Raw genomic sequence first — 13,003 nt, forward strand, 5'->3', positions numbered from 1 at the left:
AGATTGAGATGTGCTAGTAATGTGGATGTTTCATTAGCAGTGTGCTAATGCTTATTCTTAGAATTACTGTACTTACCAAAAACCAGCCTTTTCATATGAAAAGTATCAGTCTTAATGGTGAAGTGTTTATCCCAGCAGTGTTTATTGTACTTGAAATGAATTTAACCCACTGTGTTTGAAGGCAATAAAATTGTCATGCTGCTTTGTGACTAATTTTACTGTGACTTTTGCTTCTGTAAAGCCTTAACAAGATAAAACTCAAAAATTCATGTTGGAATGTATTATATTTCAGTGTATTCTGTGTTTCAAAAAACTTCTGAAAGTATTAGAAGTTACCAGTACATTTTTGCAGGTAATTGTTAGGCTATTGGGCCTGAGTCCTTGTCACTGTATAAGACAACCTTTCTCAACCTTAGTTCCAAGAGAGAATTAAGTCTTATTGCTCTAAAAATTTCCACTCTATATATTAATAATAGTTAGCTTCTCTCCTGTGACTCTAGAGTGATAATTGTTATGTATCATCCTTGGGAGAATTGATAGAACAGTCACTCCAGTCATTTTCTGTGTTCTTCCGTTCAAAGAATCCCCATTGAGAAAGTCTGCAAAGAAGTAAACTTCACTCTCCTTTAGTTCTAAATGATACAGATTATCTGCCTGTGCTCAAGGCTACAATAAAACTAATGCCCACATAATCTTTATTCAAACTCTAGCCTAAGAACCTTTACAAATAGACCGTAGGATTTTAAGGTATCTGTTCAGATCATGATTTAAGTTTTTAAAGAGATACTTACAAATGAAAATCCAAGAGTGCTAGTAATGAGGCACATGGTTTAGAACTTTACTGAACTTGCATAGTAAACCTTTCTTACAGTGTTCTACCTCACTCCCCTGCCCCCCAACAAGTCTTTTTGTTCATCCTCCTCTCAGCGCTGACTAAATGCTGACATTTTTCTAATATCAGCTCCTGATAGCCTACAGTTTTCTATAAGGAAAATACCTCTTCATTTTGTGGCCCATAAGTGAAAGGCATCTCTGTTACAGATATCTCTGTTAAAATTTAGACAAAAAAATGTTTAATGACATTGTATTTTTCATGTATCATGATTTTCTCAAATGTGTTGCTTTTAATATGGTAACTAAGGGTTTATAGTAATAGTATTAAATAGCCGTGTTTCCTATTTGAAAAAAATGCAAGTGTAGGGTGAAATAAATATGCGTGTTTTTATTAGTAAACATTTATTTTAATGTTATCTAGGCTATCAAGTACTAGCTCCAACTGCCTATTATGATCAGACTGGTGCCTTAGTGGTTGGCCCTGGAGCAAGAACTGGCCTTGGAGCTCCAGTTCGATTAATGGCTCCAACACCTGTTTTAATTAGCTCGGCAGCAGCACAAGCTGGTAAGTGTAACTGACGTTTTTAGGATGATATTTTTCTGGTGTAGAGATACAATTTTAAAAATACAGAATAGTTTTCTGTGTAGTTTTAAGAAGTATCTGAATTTTCTTTCTTTCTTTTTTTTTTTTTTTAGCAGCAGCAGCAGCAGCTGGAGGAACTGCAAATAGTCTTACAGGCAGCACAAATGGTCTGTTTCGGCCAATTGGCACTCAGCCACCACAGCAGCAGCAGCAACAGCAGCCAAGCACTAATCTGCAATCTAATTCATTTTATGGGAGCAGTTCTTTGACTAATAGCTCCCAGAGCAGTTCTTTATTTTCTCATGGACCTGGTCAACCTGGAAGTACATCTCTTGGCTTTGGAAGTGGCAGCTCTTTGGGTGCTGCTATAGGCTCAGCCCTCAGTGGATTTGGTTCATCAGGTAAGTTTGTTTTTAAGATAGGTGTACTCTGATAAGTGGACATGAAGAATAGGTGTGTTTTTAATATTAAAATAAGCAATAATAGCATGTAGTATAGGAAGACAGGAATAAAGTATTGGATTATTTGTTTAATTTTATAGAAGAAAAAATATTCCTGCAAATCTTTTAAACATTTATAAATGTTTAACTCACTTCAAGAAGCCCAAATATAATACATTTCCTTTTTCCCCTGAAATTTATTAATAAGAATTTATAACTGGAATTTTTATTTTAGTAAGGTTTGTTTGGATCAATATATTGTATATAAATTATTAGCCCTTCCTCATTCTCTACATAATATTAGTGTTTGAGGAGATAAATATTTTGCCTTCTTAAATTTTTGGTGTTTTAAAATAATTATCTTTGTGTGCTTAGCAGATGGTTCACTCTTACTAAATGCTTGTGATTCATTATGGTTTTACTTGGCATAATCTATTTTAAAATTATATAATGAAATGTTCTAAATAGAAGCCCCTAAGAAACAACCATTATGCTTATCTTTAGATTAAATAATTTAGCATTTGTCACTATAAATTCATTTAAAAGAATACCTATTCACATTTCTTAACTTTATATAACATTTAGAAATGAAATTTTAAATAGCTTCTCAAATAAATAATTGACCCATACAAACTGGTTCCTAGATATTGTGACTGAGGAAGAATTAAGTGAAATCAGAAGAGGCCCACGTTGACTCCATGTTGACACACTTTGTATATTCTCTGAGGCTTCCGGAGTATTCAGGAAACATTAGGAAAAAAACAGCTTACCTAGTTCTGTTGGTACAATTGGCAGCCTTTAATTCCGTTAGGGCAGGGCTATTATTTGGACCTCAAGAGATTTTCTATTTCTTTACCTTAATGTTCTAGAATCCTTAATATCTGCTTCTCATCTATTTTCCCACCACATCAGATTATATTCTTTTCTGGTGTGGAAAATGGCAAAACTAACATATGCCAGTCATCATTAACCGTGCTTGCCAGTTTTCTAAGGATGGAAATGTCTTCTGAACTTCTACCATTCATATTTATTGAAGAGATGGTCTAGAATAGCTATAAACTATTAGAGGCAGAGTGCTTTTTTGTTACAATGAAATATAACAAGGAAATGTCATACTTGCCTAACATAAAATTATCTAAAGAATGGGCACAAGAACTTCTGAAGGAAAATCCAGTAAACAGGGAGATTGTGTTAAATCTTTTAATTTTCCTACCTTAGTTTTTCATTCCTTTTGGAGTTTTGTATTTTTATGTCCAGCTCACGCACTCCCATAGGACTGATTCTTTGTCTCTAACACAACTGGGACATTTTCCCGAAAGAATCCTAAATATTTTGAGGAAAACAGAACAAGTAACTTAAGAAACAAACTTTGTGGAAATAACTAGTTTCTAAACTACAGATTGTGCACCCTAAATAATCCAGGAAAGGTAGAGCTTTGGTAAACCCCATGTTCCTCTTTCTAGTGTAATGTGTCATTGATGTATGGTGTAGATTTATAGGACCTCCTGCTCGATTCTTCTTCCAAATTCCCATTTGTCTCTTAGTTAAGACGGTTTCTCTTACATTCAGAAACTGGTTGGCATGAACATTTTGTCCCCTCCAGATGCCCTTTTCCCCAAAATTGATCTCCGTGCCTCCCTTATTTATAAATATTGCTTACTCAGTTCTGACTTGCAGTCTGAAAAAGATTTGTTTTTATCTTGCTTTAGAGGCCATTAATGATTACCACCCCTGAAAGCCAATAACCGATCATCTCCCTCTTGGGTGTTTTGTGAGAGTTCATTCAAGTGCCACACATATGTACTCTTACAACAAGTCTGCCCACTGCCGTCCTACATTATGGCAATTACATACTTAGAGGAAATCTAAGATATGATATGGTTGTGTGCATGTGTACACATAGTCGTTCTCTTACCTCTATGATGAAATTATTAATGTTTAACAGTGTTAAATACCCTATTTCATAATATAGTTGGCCAAGAAGCTTAGCCATTGTAATATAGTAATTAAATCATCCTTTCTATGACCTATTATTTTAAAAGAGCTATTATAATTGAAGGTTTGTAATTTAACCTTTTTTACCCAGTTGATGAATGATCAGCAGTCTCTCTGGCCTCTTAGATATTTTAGGTGCACTTCATATCATATTTCATAGTCATATTGTTGCAGATAATTTAGGAATAAAGTAAAACTTTAAAGAGCCAGCTTCTTTATGTTTAAAGTTATTTCTGAATAATTTTTAAATGTTTGGCTTGGATTTTCCTTTTTGGAGGAAAATAATATTGCATGTGTCATTACTGATTTCTTTGGTTATTTGCCAGGGGAATGATAATGCTGCTCTCGTTAGAGAGCTTTTGTCTTTTTTCCTTGTCAGTTGTTTTCTGAAATAAATAGGAATTTAAAATGTAGCCATGTTTTAAAAAATCACTTTGACAGTGTCCTTTTAAATTAGCATAGTTAATGTAGCATATGTTGACAATTTTGCCAAAACCAAGTTAAGAGGAGCTATTTATTACATTAGTGTTTATATTTGTTTTGCCATTAAGACACATATAGCTATCTAGTATTTTCCTATCACATGATATCTTAAAATGTGAAATTTTCAATAAACATGATCAGTCTTTCAGAAACTTCACTGGCTGGTATAAAAGATTGAGTAGGTTTATATAATCTTTTGCCTAATATGATAGCATGAGCCTGTTTTTTTTTCCCCTCTTTATAGAATTCTGAATTTTGGCAAAACCAACATAATTAAGTTTTTATCTGTACTATAAGCTTAACATGGTCTACCCATCATGTACTGTCCTTAATTTTTTTTCTTTATATCCTGTATGACCTACTTATGTATGACTTGTGATTGGAAAACAAAGATTTAATAGAAACTTCAAAATTCCTTGAAAAGAATTGCCATATTGGTCCGAATATAGAGCTTGCCCTTAAGAAAAATTATTTGGCAGGTTAAGAAGTATAATATGAAATTCTTAGATGTAAAAGGCATTCAGTTAAAAGAAGCCAGCACTTACAAATACGAAGGAAACGTAATTGATGAAAATGCGGACTCTAAACGAGATTTGATAATTGGCAGTTTTGCACAGCCCTTACACACATGGTAAAGAATTTGATTATCCAGATATGTATTGATTAACAGCTAGATCTTGGTTTGCTCTTCTGAGCATGCGTAGCTCACCAAAGCCTACATGGTAGTGTGAGTCTATTCTTTGTGATTTTGTGGAGTATAAAAAGGAAAGGAGGCTGGCCTGGTGGCTAATGCCTGAAATCCTAGCACTCTGGGAGCCTGAGGGGGCAAGGATCGCTTGAGCTCAGGAGTTCTAGACCAGCCTGAGCAAGAGTAAGACCCCATCTCTACTAAAAATAGGAAAGATTAGCCAGGCAACTAAAAATAGAAACAAAAAAATTAGCCAGGCGTGGTGGCAAGCTCCTGTAGTGCCAGGTGCTCAGGAGGCTGAGGCAGGAGGATTACTTGAGCCCAGGAGTTTGAGGTTGCTGTGAGCGAGGCTGATGCCAGGGCACTCTCCCTCTAGCTCGGGCAACAAAGTGAGATTCTGTCTCCAAAAAACAAAAAGGAAAAGGATAAAGAGGCTAGTAGTTAAATTAGGGATTAAATAAAAGGAATTGGGTATGAAGTACAATAAGGGTTGTGAGATAAGAGAAATTGTATATTTTCTAAGGTAAAAAAAAACCTTGTCATTCTTCACTTGAGTAAGGACCCAGGAAGCCAATAATAGAATCTTAGGAATGCAAGAGTCCTGGAAGGATAAGTGAAAGCATGCCAGTTAGTGTGATAAGGGTAATGAGGGCTACTAATCTTCTAAAAGAAAGTGTAGTGTTTTCATATATGTTTTGTAATTTAGTTGTTGGAGAACAAGGGAGAATGTGTAGTGTAAAAAATACTGAGGAATTAGCTGCTGTGTGTACTTCACAACTGACTGATATTCGGGCCAATATGGACTTAAAGGGCTATGTTTTGAACACAGCTAGAAGCCACATCAAATGTGAATGGTGAAGGAAATGTATTAATATTCCATTTATTGGGATAATCTTGTCTTAGCATTGAGTCAAAGTATAAGAATCAGGTTCCAGAGACTAGGATACTACCAGAATTTAACCATTTGGAATTTAATCTCTAGCATGTCCTAATGCAGACAACTTGCAATTCCAGGGTTTATAAATCATACCAGGGTATTAAAGCACAGTAATCATATGTGTCAGTGGTAAACATGTGTGAAATAATGAAACATATGACTGCTCTGTTAATTATTTGGTTACTTTATTGGGGTGCATTTATACCCTTTTATGATTAATAAGTTAGTATATATAGTTATCACAGTAATTATCTTCTCCATAATGTTTCTAAAAATAATTATTGTGATCACTTCTGTTATTGCCCAGCAAGAGTTGGGGATAGATTTTATTCAGTTAACACTGTATGTAATTAGGGTTTTTTTTATTTCTTCTTCAGTTGGCAGTTCTGCAAGTAGTAGTGCCACAAGGAGAGAGTCTCTATCTACTAGCTCTGACTTGTACAAAAGATCTAGTAGCAGCCTAGCACCCATAGGGCAACCATTTTACAATAGTCTGGGATTTTCCTCCTCTCCAAGTCCAATAGGCATGCCTCTGCCAAGCCAAACTCCAGGACATTCACTTACGCCACCGCCATCACTTTCATCACATGGATCCTCATCCAGTTTGCATTTAGGTAAAAAAAAAACCAAAACCCTTTTTATTTGTATGTATACATGTATGTGTGTTTGTGTGTGTGTTTATAATATATGTAAAATATTTAATGTTGGATAAAACATGCCAAATTGCTTTTGCTTTTAGATATTAGCCTTTTGAAAAAGTTCTACTTTCCTGAAAATTCAAAGTGAGGGTCTAATGTACAGTAAGGTAAAGACCCCCTGTTGTATCTTATGTTTCTTTTATGAAGTACAATGGTGTGTTTTTTTCTTGTCTGTGCTTTTGATTTGTGTGTTATAGAGCATCTGAAAAGTCAATTATTTATACATGATAGTGAAAAAGAAATTTCACTATCAAAAGTTTTTGCACACCATAAGAAAAACATTAGTCACACAGTTACTTACTGAACTTAAATAATTTAGTTAGTACAATGGTTTTTGCTTTGGCCTTTGAACACCTGGCCACTTTACCAGTTACATTAGGAAATATGAATTTAGTGTGAGTTAGAGAAGCTTATGGGCTTGGGCCATATATTTCTCTTACTTTTGAATATGTTAAAAGAAAAATGTTTTAGGCTTGTTGTACCCTGAAATTGGAGCATTTTTGTTGATGTCTGTATTATAAATTCTCCTCACCCCCAAATTATTAAATTGGTGGTTGCCTTTTTTCCCTCTCTGGGCAAGTATTTATCGTGTAGATAATAATATATTTTGCAGAGTTTTTAGACATCAGAGGCGGTGTATAAATCCCTATCTTGTCAAAGAAAATATTTCATTAAAATTAGATTTTGAATTTTGGTAATTCTAGTTTCCTCAGCTGAAACTGAGGGATTCTGTTGCTGACTTGTATGTGCTTGGAAAGATTTAAATCAACTTGTGGTTAAACAGTAATGTTGCTATTGTATGTGGATAAGTTAGTTGATTATGTTTGACCTCCCCCTCCCAATCATACGGGTGTAGCCTTTTTTATCTTAAAGCCCATTAGTACAGTAAATGTCCATGTAACAAAGGTATCTGTTGCAGTGATCATTTATTGTACAATGAGCTAGATTTCTTTTTTAAAACTCCTGGTCCTTTGCCCCAAATTCTGTGCCTTTACTCTTTTGGAGATATTGAATACATACAACTGATTAATTTATTCAGATAGAGTCCTAAGATCTGCTTTGCAGCACTATATGTGCAGACTTACCAGTGTTTAGCCTAATATTCTTCCTTCATTTATCATCTGTTCTTAGTCACAGAAGCTGCCCAGTTCCTGATTTCTATCATTACTACTCAGACACCCCCTACTACATAAAACATGTCTTTGAAATGGACATAAAAGTTTGGAACATAACAAACCCAACAATAGACCTATCATAATAGTTTTGTGTTTTATTGTTAAGATATTTGTCATGTCCTGTCATCTTTTCATAGGTAAGTTTCAGATTAGATTCCTGTTCTGTTAGCTTGTGTTGTGTTTAGAGCCTGTATGAATAGCAGTAAATGTGGTTCTATGTAGCTTAGCAATTGTATATAAGTTACTTTTTAGATGTCTTCATAAGTAAACAGCAATCTAGATATATACTTCTCCACCCTTCTTTAGACCATAAAGAAGAAACCAGCCTAATAGATGCTTAGGGAAGGAATTCTAATCAATTAACAGAAATAATCACTACTTGGGTCAGCAGTTCTGCATTTGATACTTTTGTACCCATAGTTAAACTTCTTAGGTTAGCTTCAGCTTGAAATCTGATATTTTATAATAATATACCTCTGATTGGAATTAGGAATTATCTGCATTATTTTCTTTTGTGTTCTTCCAGTTCCCAAAGCTTTTAGTTGTAGTATGACTGGCAATGTTGTTAACAATGAATAGACCCCTACCAGGTTGAAAATAATTCAGATGATTTCATACATTTGCTCTTTGCATACTGTTTATGAAAATAATCTCTTCTGCACTTCCCTATGATTGAATCATAATGCAAGGCTTTCATGCTCTCTGATCTATATTTTTTTTTTTTTTTTTTTTCTTCTTGAGACAGAGTGTCGCCCTGTTGCCCGGGCTAGAGTGCCATGGTGTCAGCCTAGCTCACAGCAACCTCAAACTCCTGGGCTCAAGCAATCCTCCTGCCTCAGCCTCCCGAGTAGCTGGGACTACAGGCATGCGCCACCATGCCTGGCTAATTTTTTCTATATATATTTTTCAGCTGTCCAAATCATTTCTTTCTATTTTTAGTAGAGACGGGGTCTCGCTCTTGCTCAGGCTGGTCTCAAACTCCTGACCTCAAGGGATCCTCCCGCCTCGGCCTCCCAGAGTGCTAGGATTACAGGCGTGGGCCACCGCGCCCGGCCTGAGTGTTCATTTTTTTATAATGATCTAAAACATTTTTGTTCAGATTTGTAATGCTGTCACTTACTATTTTGATGTTAGAAGCATAAGAAAATAATTTTATTTTTCTACTTTCTAGTATGTGTTACTAAGAGATTCCTTTTTTAAAAAATATAACAATATCATCTGTTTAAATTAGTAATTTCTTATTAATTCTTATTAACCTAATTGACTAAATGTCTTTTTCTAGTTGTTTTGTTTGAATTCATCCAAATAAGGTTGATATATTGCATTTGTTTGTCTTTTAATCTGTAATTCTTTTTCCTTCATCCTTTTTTCCTTTCCACTTACTTGTTGAAGAAACTTTTGTCCTGTCACATTTCTCACACACACGATTTTGCTGGTTGTTTCTCCACGATGCTGCATTTGTAATATGGAACTTTTCTATAAAGAAGAATAAGTTGCCCTCATCAATTGTGAGGTTACCCTGAAAGACAGTTCATATAAGGGTCAGGATAATGCATGATGCTTTTTCTTTGTTTTCTAATTTTCAAAATAATGAGTTGATACCCTCCCAACCTCTAAAGGTGACTCAGGTTTTTATCTTCATCTTTATAAATTGATAGATTTGGGGAATAATGTTTTTCGTCCATTGCAGTCTGAGAGACATCAATTTTATATCTATTTCTTATTCCAAAATTATACCATCTTTGGTTGTTTGGAGCCCCTTCATATTGGCTCCCATGTTGACTATAATTTTTTTAAAGCAGCACTTAAATTACTGGAGGTTAGAGAAAGAAATGGAAAGGAGCAAGGAAAGAGAGTAAAAGTTACTTTAAGATTAATAGTTTTTTTTATCCTGAAATGCAAAGAACGGTGTAAAAGTCTAGGCCTTTAGGTTCAGTGTAAAAATATTTAAAGTGAATTATTTTTTCATGTTGTATTGATCTATAGAGTTGGAGAAAAAAATCTACCTGCAGTTTTTATCAGTCATTGTCTCTGATAGAAGTCAGCATTTCATTTTGATATATTACATTCCTTGTAAAGAACATTGCATAATTCCAGTATTATCTCACTTTTCTACCTGGAGCTACCAGCTAGTTCCTTCCTTGTTTTCTTTCTTTTTCTTATTCTAATAAACTTATGTCTTAGTGGTTTCTGATTTACTCCAGTCTTTATGCTCATAGTAATTTTTTTATATGGAACTTCTTAGGTATAAAGCAGCATTCTGTATTTTTGTTATTTGACTTAGATTTTGACAAACTAATGGCTTCTTCCCTTGTACCTATTTGGTTTTGAACTGGCTTAATTTTTTCTTGAGAAAGGGATACTAAAAGGTGTAATCCAAACTTTGAATTTGGTGAAATTAATTGACAGGTGGCTATCATTCCTGGCAATTCATTAATGTCATGTGTTAAGTAAATAATTGTCCTTTGGTTTGCTGTGGATTAGAAAATTGCATGACTTGTCTTTTCTCCCAATCACAGAAAATTTTATGTTAAAAACATAGACAGGATAATACTAACTTTAAGGATCATTCTGTTAAAATTGCTGGCTTTTGGCAGATTTGGTTAGCTTACTTCAATTAGAATGAAATATTTTAAGAATTAAAATAAGTAAGGATACAACCATTTTTCTGAGTTTCATATATATGGTCAATAGTGGGAGCAGAAAACAATATAAACTATTTTGAAGCTTTCATTGAAAATACTGCTATCCTTTAAGTATACAGTTCCTTATAACTAAATAGCATTTGATAGGTTTCTAAAGCATCTTCATATTCATTATTTCATTTCATTCTGATTGTTGACATAGACTGGCTGAATATCTTCATTAAAGATGAGGAAATTAAAGATCAGATGAGCCTAAGAGACTTGCCCAAGCCAATAAACGATAGAATTTAGGTTAGCATACAGTTCTCATTCCTGATACTGTCCTTGCTTTTTCCATTACGCTGTTCTATAAGGAGCTGAACAGTGTTTCAAAGCACACAAATATATTTTAATCAGCCTCTCAGAAACTAATATTTACCTCACTGTGGTGTAAGTCATCCTTTTTTTTTTTTGGTTAAGATGTGCATAAGATTACCAGATTTCTAGATCCCTGTACTTAGTTATTCTTGAGATTTCTATAAAAACTCCTGTCTAAGCACTTAACTCCCTGAAATAAGAATATTTGGTAATCTAAAGTATATTATTTAGGGACTGGCTATAGGGCAGCATCTTTAGTGCTCAGCCGAATATTATTTACAGCTCATGATAATGTAAACTAAAGCACAGCTTTAGCCCTTTGATATGTCTGAAAGTAATTTATTTGCTGATGAGTAGGAAATGTGTTGTGAAGAAATTCTGAAATTCTATTACTGTATGGAGTAATTTGTGATGTTTGGTTCTCTGTATAAAATTATTGGTTTTAGTTGTGCTAGCTTTGGGGCACAGTCATTTTTGGCCATGTATTTTTATTGATTACACTTTAATAACATTATCCGTGCTTTGTGGTTCTGATGTCTGAGAATGTTTTCATCAGTTTATCTCAAATTTACTTAAGATAATCACAGGTTTAAGATTAGAAAATACTTTATTTGATCCAATGTTTTGATCAGAATCACTTGGGGCACTTGTTTAAAATACCTAGTGCTAGAATTCACAAGAAGGTGAACAGTTTGGAAATGTGTGGCAACAGTTTTTGCTTGTTACAATAATTGTGGGGATTCTGTTGACGTTAAATGCCCAGCAGGGAGATACTATACTTTATGTAGTTGGCACAAAAAAAGATCATTCCAGTGAAATTTCCAGAAGCTCCTGTGTAGATACACTGAATGGAAAGAAATAATTCATAATTCCCATACAGTTTTACTCCAGTGTCATACTTGATTTTTAACTCATAATTCTAGGATTTCTTATGTTCCTCATCATCTGCCTAATGCATTTTTTTCCTTCTACCTTCCTTCCATTGACCTGAACTCTGCTTACCATTGCATATTTTAAATTTTTGAAAAAGAACTTATGGGATGAAAGGCAGAAAATAGAAAAGGCTGATCTCTTTTTGTATGTGTTTCAAAATGCTTTTTTCCCCTTGATATGTAGTTTGCTGACCTTAATTTTATATATTATTTACTGTCATTTTATTGTTTTCCTTTTGCTTCATTAACCCTACCTTTCCTTCACGTTTGCATTTCAGCTTCTTGCTCAACTTTTTCCTCTATCTTTTCTTTTTATTGAGCTAGCAAGTAAGTCTTTATATTACTTAATTACTTTGTGTTTAAATCCTAGCCCTCAAAACATTTTCACACAATATGGAAAAATTGAACTTTTAAATTTACCAGCTATATCTATTATTAGGGATATTACCTTTTGTAATATATCCAGGTACATGTTCATGTGACTTTTTTACTTTATATGTGATTCTGTTTTGAAATGTGATACCTCTGTATGGGTTCATGTTAAAAATTCATCTTTGGCTTTATGGAAAATAATTTGTAGTTACTAAGAACTGATAGAGATTATTTTTTCAATTTTTTGGGGGGATGGGGGGCAGAGTCTTGCTCTGTCACCCAGGCTGGAGCGCAGTGGTGTCATCGTAGCTTGCTGCAGCCCCCAACTATCCTCCCACCTCAGCCTCCAGAGTAGCTGGGACTACAGGTACACACCACTCCACCTGGCTAATTTTTCTGTTTTTAGTAGAGAAGGGGTCTCTCTTGCTCAGGCTGGTCTTGAGCCCCCTGGCCTCAAGCAGTCCTCCCGCTTCGGCCTCTCAGAGTGCTAGGATTACAGGTGTGAGCCATGGTGCCCAGCCTAAAAAATTCCTTTAATTTACCAAGAATTCACCTGGAATTTACATCATTGGACTATGCTTATAATGTACACTAAGGATCAAAAAGTAGCTCTTAAAATACAGGCAGATATGCTTCATGAGAGATTTGCAGCGTTAGCCAAATTACTTAAAAATGAAAGCAGCATATGTATCTATTGGGATTGTATTACAAAATTATATATGTAGAGAATATTTTCACATGAGAGAGTTTCCTTGTGATGTACCTAGGAATAAATCTAATGAGAAAGGGCAAGGTCTTGTACATTGTAAACTATAAAACACTGACAGAAATTAAAGAAGACTTAAATGCAAGGACATAACCGTG

General features: G+C 34.5%; 1 protein-coding gene across 20 annotated transcripts in view; it reads left to right on the plus strand.

Moving 5' to 3' along the window:
- PUM2 (pumilio RNA binding family member 2) overlaps positions 1-13,003 on the plus strand; it is an 89,871-nt gene that overhangs the window by 51,684 nt on the left and 25,184 nt on the right. For 10 of the 20 annotated variants that reach the window (XM_069495051.1, XM_069495050.1, XM_069495066.1 and 7 more), the window contains 3 exons: positions 1,256-1,399; positions 1,531-1,818; positions 6,338-6,574. In XM_069495051.1, coding sequence (XP_069351152.1) covers positions 1,256-1,399; positions 1,531-1,818; positions 6,338-6,574 — 669 coding nt within the window. Of the gene's footprint in view, positions 1-1,255; positions 1,406-1,530; positions 1,819-6,337; positions 6,575-13,003 lie in introns of all 20 variants that reach the window. The other 10 variants (XM_069495055.1, XM_069495059.1, XM_069495060.1 and 7 more) reach the window with 2 other exon arrangements.

The sequence above is a fragment of the Eulemur rufifrons genome, chromosome 19, assembly GCF_041146395.1.
Source record: "Eulemur rufifrons isolate Redbay chromosome 19, OSU_ERuf_1, whole genome shotgun sequence".
NCBI classification, from domain to species: Eukaryota; Metazoa; Chordata; class Mammalia; order Primates; family Lemuridae; genus Eulemur; species Eulemur rufifrons.